We start from the raw sequence: 22,218 nt of genomic DNA on the forward strand, positions 1-22,218 counted from the left end.
ATATACTGTCTATAAGTGTAGTGAATCAATACTATTTGCTGATGTGCATTTCTGTTTAGTGATTCCATCTGGAAACAAAGCCAAATTCAAAGTCAAAGCTATGATGTAATGATGATCCATTGACATTAATGTATGATTGACAAAAAGTCCACACAGATCCTGAGTAAGGATTTGGAGCTCACTGACCAGTGTGATTAAACATTACTTCAACAGATATGAACGTAAATGTAACCTCAGACTAACGCTCATGTAACATCTTTCTCCCTGCAGTGGTCACTGTGGATGAGGAGCCTTGTCTGCTCCTTCCCCTCCACACGCGAGAGGAGGTTGAGAAACTCCTCTACAGGGGTGGAGAAGGGGAGGGCTACGACCACACGGAGGACAGAGATTGGTGCAGCCTGGCAGGGCTGCTGGGATACCAGGAAGAGCGCATCGCCACATTCCGGCAGCAGGAACATCCAATCCGTGCACTGCTCTCTGATTGGGCGAGCCAGGATTGCGCCAGCCTGGACACGCTCTGCACGGCGCTGTGCAAGATCAACCGCGAAGACATCGCACAGAGCCTCGTGCTCAGCCCCAACACCGTCAAACCCACTGCCACATCTGCAGTGTGACCATTTGACCATTACCGCCAATGCTACGAAAACATCACAGCCAAACCCCCCCCCCCCCCCCCCCCCCCCCCCACCACAGTCCATCCATACTGTGACTATTTAACCGACTACACCAACCATCTGAGCAATTACACCAATGCCAAACCATGCAGATCGGCAAACCAAAGTCTGATCATCCACACCTGATGCCAAAACTACTGCTATCGATCCACCAAGACTCGGCCCAGACCTAAATCAAACATTTCTGCGAGACTTCGGCAGCCACTGCATCCCTTACCGCCTTTATGGTCCTTCCTAAGCGTGCCGCATCGTGTGAAACCTATCGCTTCCAATTCCACTTGTGAACCTATGTCAAACTCTGTGGCTGGTGCACTTTCAAGATACACAAACCCATGATGGTCAACTGTGGCCTTGTAACCATACTACTGGATGTTCCACTGTGTCTTCAGTGTGCCCAAAACAGTCAGGCACCATTTTGCTCTGCCCTCTCACTAACCCGGAAGTAGCAAAAGGCTACAAGACTCTGGGGATTGAGGTTAATTTTCATTTGCTGTGCTTCTCTTATGACTGAACTAATTGTTTTCATCCATTCCTCACTTGCAACACAGAACTCTGGCTTGTGGTGCCTTGATGAACATCCCTTGGCATTCAACACGTACAGCAAGGTACTACTATTCTTTCATTTCATTTTTGTTGTTCTGTACTACCAAAGCCTAGCTTATCAACCATACCTATACCTATTATAATATCTGAACATTAAATTGTTTGTAATTTATTGGCAAAATATTCCATTATTTGTGACCATTTGCTAGTCAATCAATGACTGTCGGTCAAAGCTGAATGGTGGTCATTTTCAGCAGAGATCAAGGACTGGAAAGATATAACGAGCTAGACTACAAAAGGTTAGCACTAAATCCAAACCAATTCTTATGTGAAAAAAGCTAATGACATATCAACCTGCATCGTCGCCTCTATTATTTTCAACACATTGATATGGAGAAGCTCAATTATTTGAGCCGTTTCCTCCATAATATTTTGTGAAATGAAATATTAAGGAGAAATATCCCCTTTCAAACTTAAGTTATCGTATGCATTATTATTATTTCTTTAGACCTGACATAGGAACAGTTCCCAGTATGTATATATCTACTGGAACAAAGTCAGAGTAGTGGACTGGCTGACCTGGGCTGGCTAACATGGTAGTCTGTGGAGCAGGCAACCTGACTCCAGCTTCTATCTGGCCAGGCCCATCTGCATAACACTGGGGCTCTCACACTAGGCCTATACTCTGACCTAGATAGAAAAGGACTAGGAATTTAAAACTCACTCACACATATAGGCCTATCTACACACACAAACATCCATGAATGCACGCACACACACACACACACACACACACGCACACGCACACACACAAATCTACACACACTTACATACACACGTACACAAACACACAGATGCATGCATGCATGCCAGTATCCACACACATGTATGCATACACATACTGTACAAGAGAACAAACAAACAAAAAAGCCTGTGCTGTGTCAATCAAGTGTTGTGTCAATGATAAGGGACCACAGGACCAAGGTCATTGGACATGAACATACACCCTTTCAGGGACCACATGCAGGACACCTTATCGGACATGATGGACGTCGGCCAACTTGCAGTCAAAAATATTGCAGTCATTCACACCACAACTGGAATCTGTATAAATCATGTAATCCTTTCCCGTGAGGTCATCCACTGCTGTGTTAGCAAGAGGAACAGCATGTACACACTAGCGAGTCATATAACCGATACACATCATATTCAAAATGCACATACAAGTACTGTACATAAAATAACTTACGACTGAACAACTAGCCATTATTTCAGGCTAAGATATACAAATCCAGGGTTATCTATTTCTGTTTAGTTTCTCAGGGTCTTTAGTGATTAGCTGGATGTTTGTCTAATGTTGTTTCCTTTTCCTAATCAACGCTCAGACAACCTGAATTAGTTGTGTATAGGTTGAGGAAGGTGAGGGAGGCCTTGTGGAGGGATCCAACACTAGCTAGTGTTTCAGGAAAGGCCCTTTGTAGAACTTACTCAGGCAATGATATCAGTGGCGTTTCAGGTTGTCTTTCTATGCAGTCGCGCTGCTCGGAGGATCAGATCTCACATTGCCTGGAAAAGTGTTTAAATGTTTAAGGTAGCAGGGACCATATTCATATGATATCTAGTAGGGGACTGCCAAAAAGACGACCCGGTGGCCATTGTGACTGACAATCCTTCAGACAAAAGAATAGGGATGGATGCAGATCAGAGGAAAAACAGGGGTGTCTAGTTTCCCCATTGTTCACGACAACAACCTTCGAATGAAAGGCTAGTCCTTAGAGATCGGAGACGAGCAATACGGGAGGACTTCCAACCACTGAGAGTTGAAAAGATGAAAAGAAGCATGCCAATTAGACCTTTTGGTAACAGGTTACTTAAAGCTGACGGGTATAATGCATTAAGATGTGGTTATAATGCATTGTAAAAATTGCTATAGGCATTTATGTCCCACTTATAATGTCTTATTGTCATGCCATGGTACCTACATATTATAAGCCTCATAAGCCTCATTGTATGCTTATAACAAGTAATAAAGCACTATACGTGTTAGCTCAAAGTCAAAATGTTAGCACATCGGTGCATTCATAAAGCCTTCGTAAATGCTTCAAAATGTGTCGTAGGCATGCATAACCATTACAGGCAGCTATGAATTAAGAACTGAGGGGGGTGTTCCCTTATTTTTGTTGTGCTTTGTGGGGTCATATATTTCTTAGCTTATTTGAGGGTTAAAATGCCAATGCATGCTTATAACAAATGTAATTGCAGCATAATACAGCCTAAAGTGAAGCGTATCCCCATTTATTCTCATTGTCAACTTGATTTTTTTTATATATATTTTTTTTTTTCAATTTCACATTGGGAATTTTTTTGGGGGGGGGGGACAGGGGTTGAATGACAGGAGTCCGGAGGAAGTAACAGTGGTCGCTTGCTTTCTGTCCATCATTTAATGCAAAGAGATCTGTTAGGGCTGTCGTGTTAAATTCTGGCATTACTGACATATAGGTAGGTTCAAAGAGAGTGAAGACAATATTCATGCTTTGCTGGACTTGAACCAGTCTATGTCACAGAATTGATCCACGCCTGGTTTAGCTTGCTACTGCAAGAGTCTGGCCTGAGTCTATAGGCACACGTGCCTATTGTAAGTACTGTACAGCACGTTTCACCGATAGTTTACTGATCTTAGTTCAGTGGCTAAATTACGAACAAAGGTATTCTCAAGGGTTTTCATGTGTTACTAGCAGTAATAAACGGTATTATAGGTTAGATTGTAGAGCACCGTATGTATTCGACATCACAAGTGACCTGGGAAATGTTTCAGGTCCCTGATGATGATGTTGTGTTTGTTTTGTATGTATTTTTATTTGATTTTGATAAGTGTTCATTTGAAGTTTGTGTTTTTGAGCCCTCAAGGCTTATCGTAAAATATCATGGTCCGACAGGACTTCTGACTCAGATGCAGTCTCTAGAGTCGATCGACAGTGACTCAATCCCACTTTACCTCAATGACCTGACTCTAAAGAAATAGAATATTTGGCCCAAATGGTTTCACTGTATGCCTTAGCCACAGTCAGTAGGACACAAATTAAGCATAGTCCTGAACTAAAAAGCTATTTCAAAGAAGATCCTCTGTTGATGCTTTTTAGTCCAGGACTATAATACATTTTTTGTCTAGGAAACCAACCCCAGATGTCTGGATCAACGGTATTGCATGGTAAACACTGCTGGGACTAAATGTGGTATATCCCTGTATAGTGTATGTATGTGTGTGTGTGTGTGTGTGTGTGTGTGTGTATATATATATATATATATATATATATATATATATATATACTGAGGGAACAGAACATTAAGAACACCCTCCTAATATTGAGTTGCACCACCTTTTGACCTCAGAACAGCCACAATTCATGAGGGTATGGACTCTACAAGGTGTCGAAAGCGTTCCACAGGGATGCTGGCCAATGTTGACTCTCAATGATTCCCACAGTTGTCAAGTTGGCTGGATGTCCTTTGGGTGGTGGACCATTCTTGATACACACGGGAAACTGTTGAACGTGAAAAACCCAGCAGCTTTGCAGTTCTTGACACACTCAAACTGGTCCGCCTGGCACCTACTACCATACCCCGTTCAAAGACACTTAAATATTTTGTCTTGCCCATTCACCCTCTGAATGGCACACATACACAATCCATGTCTCAGTTGTCTCAAGGCTTAAAAATAATGATTTAACCTGTCTCCTCCCCTTCATCTATACTGATTGAAGTGGCTATAACAAGTGACATCAATAAGGGATCATAGCTTTCACCTGGATTCACCTGGTCAGTCTATGTCATGGAAAGAGCAGGTATTTTTTATGTTTTGTATTCTCAGTGTATGTACTGAATGTGTTATAAGTAGGTTAGGTAAGGGATGAAAGGAAAACCTATAGGATGATAGCTCTCCACTACGAGGGTTGGGCATGAAATGACAGCAGGCTGTTCAATACTGAGCCATACTGACTGACGGGTGGCGTGGATTGGTACAGCTCGGCTCAGTCCCACGTTATCACTTATTTGGCTAAATTATTATCCATAGTTGCCTCTTTTGATACAGCAGCAGTCTTTAAATGGACTGTTACCTTGAATGCAACACTACGATGTAAAAGCTATTCAACTCCAATTAAACTCTGTCTATGTCATTTCCTGACATATTTTTACTCTCGCTCTCTCTCACTGCAGTGGTTCTCAGGAGACGGGCCAGTTTGTGTGGGGAGAACATGTGTCAGACAAGGTTGAGTCAGGCGTCTAATGTTTTGTACACCCAGTGTATAGCCATGACTGTAACAACAAAGTTGGTTTCCCCTACAGACACTGACGAGGAATGTGCTAATATGATATGAAAACTGAACTGAGGACAGAATTGTTTCCCCCCCAAACAGTATTCACTTAATTTCTTTATTTTTATTAGAGGACAGTTGCAGGCCATACGTTTTGTATAGTTGTGAAGCAGCACACCTAGTAAGTACAATAAAATACCAATGAAGGCTTATATTCAACTTAACCTCGCACTTGGCTGCATACTGTTCGGTCAGAGGAAGAGGTGGGAGTTTGACAGTGAAGGGATTGTTGAAAATATATGAAAATAAATTGATGGAGATGTGTCACCAAGCCCTGATGATGTGGTCCATAGTGAAACAAGACGGATTCTTAATGCGCCAAGATGTACAGAAGTGAGAAATACTGAATGTTCCTTGTATTTACTAATATGTACACTGTATTATACAAATGTGAATTTGCTATATAAACAGTACAATCCACAAACTAATAAAGTCCTTCAATCAACATCTTGTCAAAAAGCAATGATTTCAAATATGGTTATAAAAGTAATTATTGTGTCTCTATCGCTGTCATTCACACACACACACACACACACGCACGCACGCACGCACACACGCACGCACACACACACACACACACACACACACACAAACATTCACACACAAACTCATGCACACACACTACCCCCATTAACAATGTGGCTAGCTTGTGTAACTTCCATGGATTCACACATTATCTCCTTAGGCTGCAGGACTCTGGGCATTTTCCCGCAAAGCCACTTCAACGTCCTTCTGACATGTAACTCGAGGCAAATGAGACAGATTGATTACCGGGGGCTTCAAACATAAAGAACACACAGAGAGGAGGAGGAAGGAGGTGAGGAAGAGTTGTGTACTACTTGTCCCTCCTTATTGGCTGCTTTACAATGAGTGTAAAGGAAACATGGTGTAATTTTCTAAATGTTATGGCCAAATCAACTGAAATGAGTTTGACCTTAGTTAAAAATCATTTGACCATTTAAAAAAAAAAACATTGCATGGTTGTTTAGTTAGCTGAAGTTTTTAGTGGATGTTTATTAAAAAAACTCAACTGTGGATTACAGTTTCTGACAACTTTTAGGGTGAAGAAGCATCAAGTTGTAAAATACTGAAATCCTTAACACCAGCTAAGTTGGTTGAGAGCGCATTCACATCAACATGCTGGGGAAGCGGCAACCGTAGGTCATTTGCTGTGTGAAAAAAAACATGCATTGCAACTCATGCTACTGTGAGACCCACATGATGTTGAGGCCTGTGTCAATTGACCATAACATGACCGTAAATATGTTCACAACCGTTTAATGTCCAATTTGAACCACAGCAACCCCTACATAGGGCAGTGGCTCCAATCACTACTGCCCTGGGGCATAGGGTCACCTTAGACTAGAGGGATGAGTGTCCCCTATTAGCCCTCAAACACCACTTCCAGCAGCATCTGGTCTCCTGTCCAAAGGTCGACCAAGCCATGCATAGCTTCAGAGGCAAACCATCAGTGGGATGCATGCAGACAGAGTGGTATGGCTGCTGTATGGCTGTATGAGTTATTGTTGGCCTTTGACATGGGGGTTGCTGTCATGAGGGTAACATAATGCTATCATAACAATGGCATATAGCTTGTCAAAACAACTAACCTCAAGTTGGCGAGTGACACAGCTCGGTAATGAAGCGGAAAATGACACGTGCTTGAACATTTCGCTGTTTCACTTTCGCAACAGTTGTGCCACTTAATATTAGATGTAGTAGATATCATGACTGTTGACATTCGGTCAGGAACTATTATCCCAAGTGTTATATAGTTCTTATAGCAGTTACTAATAATGTAAGCATTGTTAATGGAATAAATTACGTTTTTCATCAGCATATGTATAACAATTCAATTCGACGAACTATCTGACAATTTTCTGTCACATACTGTACACGCTTAACTACCAGAACTGTAATTCTTCTGTTAAACTGTCAATGATGTTTTATCATTATAGAAGACTGACTATGGGGTAGAGGAGCAATTAATGCATTTGCTTTGGCAGTCAATACATTTATTTTAAAAGTGAAACCAGAACTTTTAGGGGGTAGATCAGCTTTAATATTGCAGATAGACTGTGGCTTCCATCAATGTAATTGTCTGCATCATTTCCGATACCCAATATATTTATTTTGTTAAAATATATATATATATATATATATATTTATATATATATACAGTACCAGTCAAAAGTTTGGACACACCTACTCATTCCAGGGTTTTTCTTTATTTGTACTATTTTCTACACTGTAGAATAATAGTGAAGACATTAAAACTATGAAATAACACATGTAGTAACCAAAAAAGTGATAAACAAATCCAAATATATTTATATTTGAGATTCTTCAAAGTAGCCACCCTTTGCCTTGACGAAAGCTTTGCATACTTTTGGCATTCTCTCAACCAGCTTCACCTGGAATGCTTTTCCAACAGTCATGAAGTAGTTGATAATCCTTAAGATGTTTCTACAACCTGATTGGAGTCCATCTTTGGTAAATTCAATTGATTAGACATGATATGGAAAGTCACACACCTTTCTATAAAAGGTCTCACAGTTGAGAGTGTATGTCAGAACAAAAACCATGCCATGAGGTCAAAGGAATTATCCGTAGAGCTCCGAGACAGGTTTGTGTCAAGGCACATATCTGGGGAAGGGTACGAAAAACTGGAACCACCAAGACTATTCCTAGAGCTGGCCGCCCGGCCAGACTGAGCAATCGAGGTAAAAGGGCCTTGGTCATTAAGGAGACCAAGAACCCAATGGTCACTCTGACAGAGCTCCAGAGTTCCTTTGTGGAGATTGGAGAACCATTCAGAAGGACAACCATCTCTGCAGCACTCCACCACTCAGGCCTATATGGTAGAGTGGCCAGATGGAAGCCACTCTTCAGTAAAAGGCACATGACAGCCCGCTTGGAGCTTGCCAAAGGGCACCTAAGACTCTCAGACCATGAGAAACAAGATTCCAAGAATAGGGATTGAACTCATTTGCCTGAATGCCAAGCGTCACATCTGGAGGAAACCTTGCACCATCCCTACGTTGAAGCATGGTGGTGGCAGTATCATGCTGTGGGGATGTTTTTCTGCGGCAGGGACTGGGAGACTAGTTAGGCTTGAGGGAAAGTTGAACAGAAAAAAATACACAGAGATCCTTTATGAAAACCTGCTCCAGAGCACACAGGACCTCAGACTGGGGTGAAGGTTCCCCTTCCAACAGGACAACGGCCCTAAGCAAACAGCCAAGACGACACAGAGTGGTTTTGGGACAAGTCTCTGAAAGTCCTTGAGTGGCCCAGGCGGAGTATGGACTTGAACCCGATCTAACATCTCTGGAGAGACCTGAAAATAGCTGTCCTGCGATACTCCCATCCAATTTGACAGAGCTTGAGAGGATCTGTAGAGAAGAATGGGACAAACTCCCCAAATACAGGTGTGCCAAGCTTGTAGCGTCATACCCAAGAAGAATCAAGGCTGTAATCACTTCCAAAGGTACAAAGTACTGAGTAAAAGGGTTTATGTAAATGAGATATTTCATTTTTTATTTTTTTTTATTAAACTAGCAAACATTTCTAAAAACCTGTATTTGCATTTTCATTATGTGGTATTCTGTTTTGATTGACAAGAAAATTTAGAAACTTTAAAGAACTTTGAAAGTTTCTTCAAGTGCAGTCGGTACCTCTGCTGCAAAGGATAAGTTCATTAGAGTTACCAGCCTCAGAAATTTCAGCCCAAATAAATGCTTCACAGAGATCAATTAACAGACACATCTCAACATCAACTGTTCAGACGAGAATCAGGACTTCATGGTCGAATTGCTGCAAAGAAATCACTACTTAACCTCTACGGGATCGGTCCGCTAATGTGATTAGCATGAGGTTGTAAGTAACAAGAACATTTTCCAGGACATAGACATATTTGATATTGGCAGAAAGCTTATATTATTGGTAATCTAACTGCACTGTCCAATTTACAGTAGCTATTAGAGTGAAATAATACCATGCTATTGTTTGAGGAGAGTGCACAGTTTTGAACTTGAAAATTTATTAATAAACCATTAAGGCACATTTGGGAAGTCTTGACACAAAATTTTGAACAGAAATGCAATGATTCATTGGATCAGTCTAAAAATGTGCACATACACTGCTAGTGGACAAAATCTAAATTGTGCCTGTGCTGGAATAATACATCATGGCCTTTCTCTTGCATTTAAAAAATGATGGTACAAAAAAATACAAAAAACGTTTGGTTTTTTCTTTGTATTATCTTTTACCAAATCGAATGTGTTTTATTCTCCTATATTCCTTTCACATTTCCACAAACTTCAAAGTGTTTCCTTTCAAATGGTACCAAGAATATGCATATCCTTGCTTCATGTCATGAGCTACAGACAGTTAGATTTGGGTAAGTCATTTTAGGCCAAACTTTTTTTTATTTAGTTGTCTGAAAGCGTTCAAAATACACTGAAAAAAGTCCAAATACATAATCTATACGAACAAAATGTGATGTCAAAATAAATTGATATTGAGGTGTGTGAAAAATCAACATGTGAAAATCCATGTGAAACTTTACACGTCTGAAAACCACGTGTCTGACTCGTGGAATTTGGAATTTGTATGACATTTTTCTTCTATTCTTTCACATGAAGTTTTGAAACGTGTGCTCATATGTGTGTTTGAAAACCATATGTATTTTTTTTCACTTTCAAGTTTTTTATTTTATTATTATTGAAGGAAATCCCTTTCTATTTCACTGTTCTGGAACCTGAGGAAAGGTATTTTATTCTTCAAAGGGGTGACTGATGTTGCTCTGTCCCAATGTTATGGGCTATTTTGGGACCATGTGAAAAGGTATTTTTCGAGGTGACCGAGGTTGGGTCTCCTGATGTTGCTCTGTTCAGGGACCTGCTCAAACCAGGGTTTGGCTCAATTCAGAATTTTGGAATTGACTCCCAAGTATCCATTTCAATAGAATGACACTGCAACAACTGTTTCAGAGCACAGAGTAAATGTTGAATTTACGAACGCTCAACACCTGTTGAATATGGCCAGTGTTAGTAAACGTCAGCAAAAAAATTGTTATTAAATTGTTGCCAGGGTCACAGTTAAAGTCACCAACACTCTGGATAACATGAAAACAGCCTAACCAGCTCTGTTGAGAAAAATTGTCAGAGTTTGGGTGGGGGCTGAAGTTTACGATGATTCTTGTGGTATTGCACACGGTCAGTAGTGTGAACCAGAGTGACTTGATGCAACGGGCCAAGCACGCTGTACAAACAAAACGGAAACGACACAGGACGTCTTGGGGTTGCAGTCTGCCGTGAAGCGTTCAACCATGTGTACGGGTAAGAATCTAGCTACAGTTTCAGATATTATATGTTTCGATTTTTTTCAGAAAGTTGATTTCATTGCAAGTTAAAGCTTACTGTTAGCTAGCTAGCTGATGTTAGATGACTTGCTCTCTAGCTAACATTACCTGTATGATCTATGTGTAGTAATGTTATCTCAGAATGCCATTTCACATGGCTAGTTATTGCTTAATGTTAACTAGCTAACATCGAACCTATTTGGTTAACTTTAGCTAGCTATGACAATTGGTTTGTATTGCTAGTACTCTATGGATTGGGATTATGGTTAATTGTTTAGCTAGCTACATGTCTAAACAAAAGACCCCAAGTTAAAGCTTACTGTTCGCTAGTTAGCTGACGTTAAATGGCTGACTTGATAGCTAACATTACGTTTATGATCTGTGTGTGGTGAGATCTCAGAATGCCATTTCGCATTGCTAGTTATAGCCTAATGTTAACTAGCTAACTAGCTAACGTTAACCAGGTTTGATTAACTTTAGATAGCTATGACAATCATTTTGTATTGCTGGTACTCTAATCAAATCAAATGTATTTATATAGCCCTTCATACATCAGCTGATATCTCAAAGTGCTGTACAGAAACCCAGCCTAAAACCCCAAACAGCAAGCAATGCAGGTGTAGAAGCACGGTGGCTAGGAAAAACTCCCTAGAAAGGCCAAAACCTAGGAAGAAACCTAGAGAGGAACCAGGCTATGTGGGGTGGCCAGTAATCTTCTGGCTGTGCCGGGTGGAGATTATAACAGAACATGGCTAAGATGTTCAAATGTTCATAAATGACCAGGGGGCGCCAACCCAGAAAGGACGACCACTTCCAGGGACGGTATGAGAGAGCCCCAGTAAGCCAGTGACTCAGCCACTGTAATAGGGTTAGAGGCAGAGAATCCCAGTGGAAAGAGGGGAACCGGCCAAGCAGAGACAGCAAGGGCGGTTCGTTGCTCCAGAGCCTTTCCGTTCACCTTCCCACTCCTGGGCCAGACTACACTCAATCATATGACCCACTGAAGAGATGAGTCTTCAGTAAAGACTTAAAGGTTGAGACCGAGTTTGCGTCTCTGACATGGGTAGGCAGACCGTTCCATAAAAATGGAGCTCTATAGGAGAAAGCCCTGCCTCCAGCTGTTTGCTTAGAAATTCTAGGGACAATTAGGAGGCCTGCGTCTTGTGACCGTAGCGTACGTGTAGGTATGTACGGCAGGACCAAATAAGAGCGATAGGTAGGAGCAAGCCCATGTAATGCTTTGTAGGTTAGCAGTAAAACCTTGAAATCAGCCATTGCTTTGACAGGAAGCCAGTGTAGAGAGGCTAGCACTGGAGTAATATGATCAAATTATTTGGTTCTAGTCAGGAGTCTAGCAGCCGTATTTAGCACTAACTGAAGTTTATTTAGTGCTTTATCCGGGTAGCCGGAAAGTAGAGCATTGCAGTAGTCTAACCTAGAAGTGACAAAAGCATGGATACATTTTTCTGCATCATTTTTGGACAGAAAGTTTCTGCTTTTGCAATGTTACGTAGATGGAAAAAAGCTGCACTTGAAATGGTCTTGATATGTTCTTCAAAAGAGAGATCAGGGTCCAGAGTAACGCCGAGGTCCTTCACAGTTTTATTTGAGACGACTGTACAACCATTAAGATTAATTGTCAGATTCAACAGAAGATCTCTTTGTTTCTTGGGACCTAAAACAAGCATCTCTATTTTGTCCGAGTTTAAAAGTAGAACGTTTGCAGCCATCCACTTCCTTATGTCTGAAACACATGCTTCTAGCGAGGGCAATTTTCATTGATGTTTCATTGAAATGTACAGCTGTGTGTCATCCGCATAGCAGTGAAAGTTAACATTATGTTTTCGAATGACATCCCCAAGAGGTAAAATATATAGTGAAAACAATAGTGGTCCTAAAATGGAACCTTGAGGAACACCGAAATTTACAGTTGATTTGTCAGAGGACAAACCATTCACAGAGACAAACTGATATCTTTCTGACAGATAAGATCTAAACCAGGCCAGAACTTGTCCGTGTAGACCAATTTGGGTTTCCAATCTCTCCAAAAGAATGTGGTGATCGATGGTATCAAAAGCAGCACTAAGGTCTAGGAGCACGAGGACAAATGCAGAGCCTCGGTCTGATGCCATTAAATGTAATTTACCACCTTCACAAGTGCAGTCTCAGTGCTATGATGGGGTCTAAAACCAGACTGAAGCATTTCGTATACATTGTTTGTCTTCAGGAAGGCAGTGAGTTGCTGCGCAACAGCCTTTCCTAAAAATGTTTGAGAGGAATGGAAGATTCAATTTAGGCCAATAGTTTTTTATATTTTCTGGGTCAAGGTTTGGCTATTTCAAGAGAGGCTTTATTACTGCCACTTTTAGTGAGTTTGGTACACATCCGGTGGATAGAGAGCCGTTTATTATGTTCAACATAGGAGGGCCAAGCACAGGAAGCAGCTCTTTCAGTAGTTTAGTTGGAATAGGGTCCAGTATGCAGCTTGAAGGTTTAGAGGCCATGATTATTTTCATCATTGTGTCAAGAGATATAGTACTAAAACACTTTAGATTATGCTTCATTGTTTAGCTAGCTAGCTACAATCTAAACTAAAGAACCCAAGTGAAAGCTGACTGTTAGCTAGCTAGCTGATGACCCATCAAGTTAGCCAGGCATGTCTGAGGGTGATTATGGCTATCTATTGGAATTTGTCTTTCAGCATCAGTAGAACAAGCATGACTCTCCTCCACCAGTCATACAACGAGAATGGTCTAATCTAACGCCCCACATCCAAAAGAGAGCTGGTACAAGCAAGCACAGGTTACACCTGAAGCATAAGGACTTGCAGCGAGTGGTGAACTTCATCAACAATGACGCAGAGGATAATGCAATAGTATTACCAGGACCACCCAGGACACAAACACTTTGGGGGAAAGCTGCTGCCATTCCATGTGACAAAAGCAGCAGTGTGGCGTCTCTACAAGGAATCGATGACAGCACTCGGTATATAAAGCATAAGCAACACGTTTTGATTATTTAATTGACCAACATGATTGGCACTACCTTTATTACTCTCACATTATTTTTGTATTTTCCAGAGGGCTGTCTTCCTTCAGGAATCTGTAGAGAAAATTGTTGCCCCACATCTCAAGCACTAAGCCCAGGACAGACCTGTGCTGGCAGTGCCAGAGGAGCAACTATCAGGTCTTCAGATCTGCCAGAATTTGTTAAGTCAGCCAAGCTGAAGAATTAAGATCTGCATCTCCTGCTTGTTCAGAGTGTGCGGTCTGTCTACCGGAAGATATTTGCTGACTGCAAGACCACCTGTCAAGACATGCAGTTGTCTCTGGGGGCCCCTACTGAACCAGCAAGCAAAGACATCGGGATGCATTACAGCTTTGATTTTTTCTCAACAAGTAAGCAACATTTCCTCCTTTATACTGATTAAGGACAGAGAGAAACAGAGAGTGAGAGAGAGAGAGCATTTCACTGAGCTGTGTAATTAATTTACATTTTGTTGTTTGCAGGTGCACTATCATTCTGACCCTATGCAGCCAGGTCCCATCTACTTTTTAACTCCTCGCAAGTGGGGCTTGTTTGGTGTCTGCTGTGAAGGAATACCACAACAAGTCAATTACTTGATTGGTGAAGGCATGTCATCACTTAATTGATGAAGGCATGTCATCCGGCAAAGGCAGCAGCACAGTCATCAACGACATGCATCATTTATTCACCAACTACGGAGTTGGGGAAACACGTGTATACCTGAATTCTGAAAATTGCAGTGGCCAACCAAGAACAAGTTTGTGCTCTGGTATTGTGCCTGGCAGACCATGCACAAGCTCCACCACAGTCTGGACCTTGGACTTCCTGGTCACAGTCCACACCAAGTTTGCCCCTGACTAGTGCTTCAGCCTCATCAGGCAGCACTTCAGAAAGACCAGAGTGAACACTTTGTCTAAGATTGCTGGTGTTGTGATGGACAGCACTGTGACAGGGGTCAACATCCCACAGCTGGTTGGACTGGAGAATGGTACGGTGCTGGTGGAAAGCTGTTTGGGACTCAATTTCTGCCTGAAGACATACCCTAATCGAATTGCCTGTAGCTCAGGCCCAGAAGCAAGGATATGCATATTCTTGATATCATTTGAAAGGAAACACTCTGTGAATTGAATGTAGGAGAATTTAACACAATAGATCTGGTAGAAGACAATACAAGGAAATAAATATACATTTTCTGTTTTTATTGTTGTTGCATCATCTTTCAACTGAACAAGAACAGCCAAACATTCAGATAGGATGCTGGGGATAATTTTGATGCAGAACATAACAGGGCGACAGTATTTGAGCAAAGTTTCAGACAGATATCTTCATGAATGAGCAAGCTACATGACATTGAGCATGTAGTCACCCAGGTGTCCCACACAAGTTGCCCAAATGTACCCAAGTGGCCAAATTGGTACAGTGATACATTTTGATGCAAATAACTATCTGCGAAATAACACCCCCCCCCCCCATTTTTTTAAAAATAAAAATTAATTATTGAAAATTTGAAAAAAATGAAAATTACAAGGGTAACAATTTACACACATTCAATGTATAATATTATAATGTACAATATTGTGAAGACTGCTGATGCCATAGCCCATAGCAGTCTCTTTCTGGTGTAAAACAGAGGGTCACCGAACAAGTGGTGCAGGTGACGGGAAATTTCATGTGGCAAAGAGCACAACGACGCCTCCCTACTGTGCCCTTTTTGCCCTGAGGCATATTCATGTCTGCAGAGATGAACTTTGGCATGTGAGCACCACTGGTTGAAGCAGCAGAAGGGGACAGAGGGGACAGAGGTGCAGCGGACTTGCTGTAGCTAGCAAGCTCCTGGATGAGCAGCTCCCTGAAGGCTAGCTGTGAGATGGGGGGCTGTCCACAGCTCTTAGCCATTTCCTTCTGGAGGATGAAGGCATTCACCACAGCATTGTCGATGAAATGATAAAACAATGTCCTGTACCATTTCATTGTCTTGTGGAGAACATTGTAGTGACCTATCAGCGTGTCTGACAGGTCCACACCTCCCATGCCCTTGTTGTAATCCTTTATAGCTGCAGGAATGGGGAAATTTTTGGTGGTCCATGCCCCAGTAGCGTCCTTCACACGCCTGATGACGTGATCGCCACTGAAGGACTTGTGGATAGTGGTGCACATGACCACCTCTCTTGTATCCATCCACTTCACAAAGAGCAGGCTATCTTGGCAAATCCATCTCATGGTACTCCGATCAGCCCGCTTAGGCATGTCATTCACCTTGGTTTTCGGAAAGCCCACTGTTGGTCCGAATGGTGCCACAAGCCCACACATCCTGCTTCCTCAGGTCTGTGAACAGGGTAGGGCTTGTGTAGAAGTTTGTTGCCCTTCCCAATTCGTTGAAAATCGAATGACTCCATGACGGAATCATAGCTAAGTCCCTCACCGGTCGCACAACTGCTCGTCCCCTCATAAACAAAACAATTGCACGTGTATGCACACGCAGAATCAACCAAAACAAACAGTTTGTAACCCCATTTAGTTGGTTTGTTACGCATGTATTGTTTTAGGCCAGTTCTGGCCTATGAGGCCACCATCCTCTCATCGATGGAAAAGTTCTGGGCGGGATGAAAATAGGTCTTGCAGGCCTCAACCACACTGGTAGAGAGGTTTGATTTTGCAGAGCCTATCAAACCTTGCTGTGCCTCGCTTCTTTTCGTTGTCCTCATCAACTTCTGGGACACTGATATGAAGCGCCCATGAGATTGTCAGAAACCTTTTGCATGACATGACAGTGGAGAGGAAAGGCAGTTGATAGAGGGGAGCAGTTTTCCAGTAGTCTTTAGCTTCACATGACCCATGTAAATTACCATTGACAGGTAACAAAAATGATCTGACATGGAAATGGAATTCCATGCCTCTTTCTTGCCTGCCTTCTTCTTAGCACCATACTTATTAGTGTTCAACACCAGGGAATCAACAGCTGACAAAGTTGAATGGGGCTGTACTTCGAGGTCATGTCCAGATGAGGTCCTGGTGGCCTTTTCTGTCTGAATGTTGGAGGAAGTTCGACATCCTCCTCCAGCACAGAGTGCCAACGACCCTCTTCCTCTCGTTTCAAAAACGGCATCAGAAGTACTTACCAGTCCAACACCGCATCTTCTCCGTACAAAAACATCTCCTCGGTTTGCGAGTCAAAACTGTTCACTATCTGACTCATCTTGTAGTAACTCCGTCTCACTTTCCCTATCAATTTCATCGATAATATCATGTAAATCTGTATACCTAGAGTTTGCCTTTGATTTTCCAGATTTAGTCTACATAATTCTTCAGATAAAACTGGGGAAAATGCTCTCGAAACAATACTGCTATGCGTAACCAGCGTGGCTGCTTCAGGTAAAATTTTCAATGGCAAATTAGTGTCTTTACGCTCGAGTTTCAAGCGAGGGCTAGTCTTTCCGAATATAACCGTTACACATTGCCGTTTACCTCAGCTCATTGGCTATCTACCATGGCGATCAGTGGTCATTGGGCCGAAATACAGTCAATCAACGAAGCAATGGTCATATCATTGGTGCGCAATGAGGTTATTGTTTGTTGTGTTCAAATCAGTTCCTTTCCGTCAATACGTCCTGCGAGAATAACCATGAAGTCTGGTGGGTGTTACTAACAAACAGAGGATTACAATGAAACCAACCATGAGTGGAAAAACATAAGTTTAGTGTGAGTAATGACATCGAATGTTTCGTCGAAAGTTGAAGGAGACGAAATTCATGACATAAGCCGTTTACAAAATGTTTCGTATTAGGCTAGATTGGACCTTTTGTATTACCAAAAGAAGATCTTCAAAAGTAAGTGATTATTTTATTGCTATTTCTGACTTTCGTGACTCCTGTTCTTGGATGGAAAATTTGTATTATGCTTTTCTATGTGGGGCGCTGTCCTCAGATAAACGCATGGTATGCATTCGCCGTAAAGCCTTTTTGAAATCTGACACGGAGGCTGGATTAACAAGAAATAAGCTTTATTTTGTTGTATACCACTTGTTATTTTATGAATGTTAAGTATTTATCTTCCTGTATTTTGAATTTCGCGCCCTGCAATTTCACCGGATGTTGTCGAGGTGTCCCGCTAGTGGCATGCCTTTCCCAAACAGGTTTTAAATGATAGGTATGTACAATCCTGTTACTCTGGTTGTGTAAGTTGCTGTTTCCACCTAACTACAACGGCTGTACCTAATCTACAACGGCTGTGCACATCTCGTGTTCTTACCCCCACCCTCTGTACTCTGAAACTTGCGCGTTCAGAATGAGGTATCTCTGTTCCGAACGAAGTTCTTAGTACTCGCAGGAGAACACAGAGGACTCAGAATATTTGGCCCCCTCATCCAGTAGATATCAGTTAGTTTGACACATTGAGACAGTTGTGGTGGATTAAGGAAATGTAACAAGGTTGGGCTGTATAAGGCAAGCCCCAACTCAGAATGTAAGGGTTGTCGTCGGTGGAAGAATGAGAGGACCAAAGCGCAGCGTGATTAGTGTTCATCTTTTTAATAAGAAACTGAACACTTCAAAAATACAAAACAACAAATTGACAACCGAAACAGTTCTATCTGGTGCAGACACACAAAGACTGAAAATATAGAAAAACTAACATAGACTGCCCACCCCAACTCCCGCCTTGACCATACTAAATAAAGACAAGACAAAGGAATAAAGGTCAGAACGTGACACAGAATCGCTGAGTTCTCACTCTTTTCACCTGTGTGTGTGTGTGTGTGTGTGTGTGTGTGTGTGTGTGTGTGTGTGTGTGTGTGTGTGTGTGTGTGTGTGTGTGTGTGTGTGTGTGTGACCTGCTCCCTTACTAATATGTTTTGAATAAAGAAACAACTTAATTGCTGCCCTTGTCTCTCCTCATTAATGAATTAGCATTTCTACGACACGGTCTTCATGAGAGCCAGTTTCATCAAAGCGCTTGATGGTTTTTGCAACTGCACTTGAAGAAACCTTCAAAGTTCTTGACATTTTCCAGATTGATTGACTTTCATGTCTTCAAGTAATGATGGACTGTCATTTCTCTTTGGTTATTTGAGCTTGTCGTGGAAATTCATACTGAGAGAGACTTTGTCATTTATTCAAACAATCATCTTTATTTAATATTGATTAATTATTGCAATAATGAGGCTGGTCGACACCACACCCTTGAATGTTGGACCGAATAACCTAACCTTTACACAAATGCAGAGTACTACATATAGCTGACACTAAAAATGAGTTTCCCAGTTCCAAGGATGATTTTGAGACAATGAGGGATTGTTCTACTTCTAAGCTAGTAAAACTTGTGTATGTAATGCATTTTTTAAACTCAGATTAGCTGCAAGGAACTAGAGTGGAGATGATAAAAAACACAGACACTGGTAGGACAGAAATGTCTTACTATTAGTTCAATATTAATTGTTAACCATTAATATTAAATAGATCAGGTAAATACATACTTTTTCTATCACAAGCTTTTCTTGCCATAATATGGACTTGGTTTTTTACCAAATATGGCTATCTTCTGTATACCATCCCTGCCTTGTCACAACACAACTGATTGGCTCAAATGCATTAAGAAGTAACGAATTCCACAAATGAACTTTTGACAAGGCACACCTGTTAATTTAAATGCGTTCCATGAAGCTGGTTTAGAGAATACCAAGAGTGTGCAAAGCTGTCATCAAGGCAAACTTTGAAGAATCTCAAATATAAAATATATTTGGATTTGTTTAACACTATTTTTGGTTACTACATGATTCCATATGTGTTATCTAATATTTTTGATGTCTATTATTACTTATTATTATTATTATTCTACAACGTCAAAAATTGTAAAAAAAATAAAGAAAAACCCTTTAGGTGTGTCCAAACTTTTGACTGGTACTATAAATATTGACTGTACCACATACTGTAAATGTTACAACAGTGAGTGCCCCATCCAACAGAATATAGATTCCAAATGAGTCAGAGGTCAAAAGTCGATCCAGATTTACTGCAACGAGATGACATCCCTCTATGAAACAGAACAGACCTGACTCTTATGATGATGTATGACATTGTGTCTGTATCCCAAAAGGCATCCTATTCCCTATATAATGTGTTACTTTTGACCGGAGCCCCAGTTGGGACGCACCCTGTGTGTACCTTGCCAGATAATTCCACACGTATTCTGCTTTGTCATGGTTGACTGTAACAACAGATCAAACGGCAACAGCAGCTTTGGGAAGAAGAAAAGGAGTTATTAGTGTGAGGGGGGGAAAGGAAGAAAGGGGAAAGGAGAAGGTATTTTTTATAGAAATGACCATTTCTATTGCTTTAATATAACAATGATGATATCATACTCATTATGATAGCATAACTTAGATTATGTATTGGTCAAATCAAAGTAGATGTTGGAAAACCCCATCATTTAAAATGTGCTCCTCTGGTCTTTCTGTCCTCCTCTCACACACACACACACACACAGGCACACACACAAGCGCACACAGAGAAAAGTGTTTGTTCACCTTTTACACTCTCCGCTGGTGGGAATCTGGTTGCATGTTGAAATGAAGGTTTATGATACCAAGACTATTGTGTTTCTGTTTCTCTGGTTTCAGTTTGTGACAACTGTTGATGTTGAAAGGGTTTAATAAATACATTTGATTGATTGGATCTCTAGTGATATATTATATACAACTACTAAATGGATATTGATGAATTAACGTTGATGTATTTGCTTATCAATTATCCTGTTCATGGTAACCTTCAATGTGAGATTTGAATTAGCAGGATAATAGTACTGTTAATTCAAACCATTTTCATGAACTCCTTCTTACACACAATTACCATAATGTTTGACCTCGGGCTGGGAAGGTTTTTGAAAGCTGTCACTTAAGGTCAATGAAATTATGTGGTTGTCAGGAACAGCTCTACTCCTGCTCTACATCCATACCGCCACCTGCTGCCGCCCCCATCATGCTTTGCTGCTGTTGTTCTGTGGCAGAGAGGCAGACAGACAGAGGCTCTGGGAGTGATGCACACAATTATCTGCAGAGTGATGAAATTATATCTCCAACCCTAACAGATGGAGGGAGGAGGAGGAGGGGAGAGTCCATTCTACTTCCCTCTGGGATCAGGGGAAATTCTATTAGGCCCGATAATAAGGCCATTTGTCACCTCTCTCCTCCACTCCCTCCCTCCCTCCATGTCTGTCTATCTGTCCCTCCCTCCTCTCTTCCTCCCTTTTGGAGAAGCTATCTCTGGCTGTCTGCTTCTCGCTCTCTCATTTACATCCGTAGTAAAAAACCCTTCTCTTTCTGTCTCTCTGATTCCCTTCCTTTCTTTCTCTCCCCCTCTCTTCCCTCCATTCCTCTGTCCTCCTGTGCCATATGGTCTGATTAAAGTAAAAGCTACGGAAAGAGAGCGAGAGAGAGCAAGAGCGAGAGAGAGAGAAAGAGTGAGAGAGAGGGATAGAGAGTGAGAGAGCGATAGAGAAAAGGATAAATGAAATAGCAAAGGGAGGCTAAGAAAAAGGTAGTGAATGACTTAGGCTACTTATCTAAGGGCTTTTTAGTGGTTTCGACCCCAAATGTGGTGGGTCCCATCACTCAAACGCTCAATGTTTTACTGGGCACTTGATAACCATTTGACTTTCTATTTCCTTTGATATCAAATCAACTCTAGTCATGTTAATTATATAAGCCACATCATCATTGACTGAACGGTAATAAACCATTTGTGGTCTGAAAGCAGGTGATTAAAAGTTAATGATGTTGATCTGCTTCAGGGAAGCACTGCATGCTTTTATCGTCCACATTGATTTAATTTTCAATCATGATCGTTCATCTTATAGTGCACTGAAGCGAAAATGTAGAAAAGTCGCAAAAGTTTTCCAGTCTTGGAAAGCAATAACTAGCAGGATGTCCGGTTGTCCGTTTTGTGGTTAATTTGCATTTGTTTTCTTACAACCATTTGTTGTTTGGAAGAAACACCAATAAAACATTATTTGGATAATTTAACTGGCCACATTTCACATTAGGCATGCATATGTCTTCGTTAAAGTCTATCTATCTTCTAACAAGGAGCATTGTGTTGTGCAATTTCACTTTGATGGTGATATGTTGAAGCTGTAACAGTCACATGTCCATGATTAAAGTATTGTAACAAAATACACCAAAACATACTATACTGATTTTAATCAAATGGTGTTGGGTTGGGAATGTAATAAATAATAGGCCAAA

The 22,218-nt window shown here is 41.3% G+C and overlaps 1 protein-coding gene across 1 annotated transcript in view; it reads left to right on the forward strand.

Moving 5' to 3' along the window:
• The window catches only part of ngfrb (nerve growth factor receptor b), an 81,971-nt gene extending 75,933 nt beyond the window's left edge, over positions 1-6,038 (forward strand). The window contains exon 6 of the mRNA XM_036946621.2: positions 271-6,038. Within this exon, the coding sequence (XP_036802516.1) occupies positions 271-614 (344 nt within the window). The 3' untranslated portion in view covers positions 615-6,038. The remainder of the gene's footprint in view (positions 1-270) is intronic.
• The last annotated feature ends 16,180 nt before the right edge of the window (positions 6,039-22,218 follow it).

This window comes from Oncorhynchus mykiss, chromosome 16 (assembly GCF_057628025.1).
Source record: "Oncorhynchus mykiss isolate SJ-2025 chromosome 16, ASM5762802v1, whole genome shotgun sequence".
Lineage (NCBI taxonomy): Eukaryota > Metazoa > Chordata > Actinopteri > Salmoniformes > Salmonidae > Oncorhynchus > Oncorhynchus mykiss.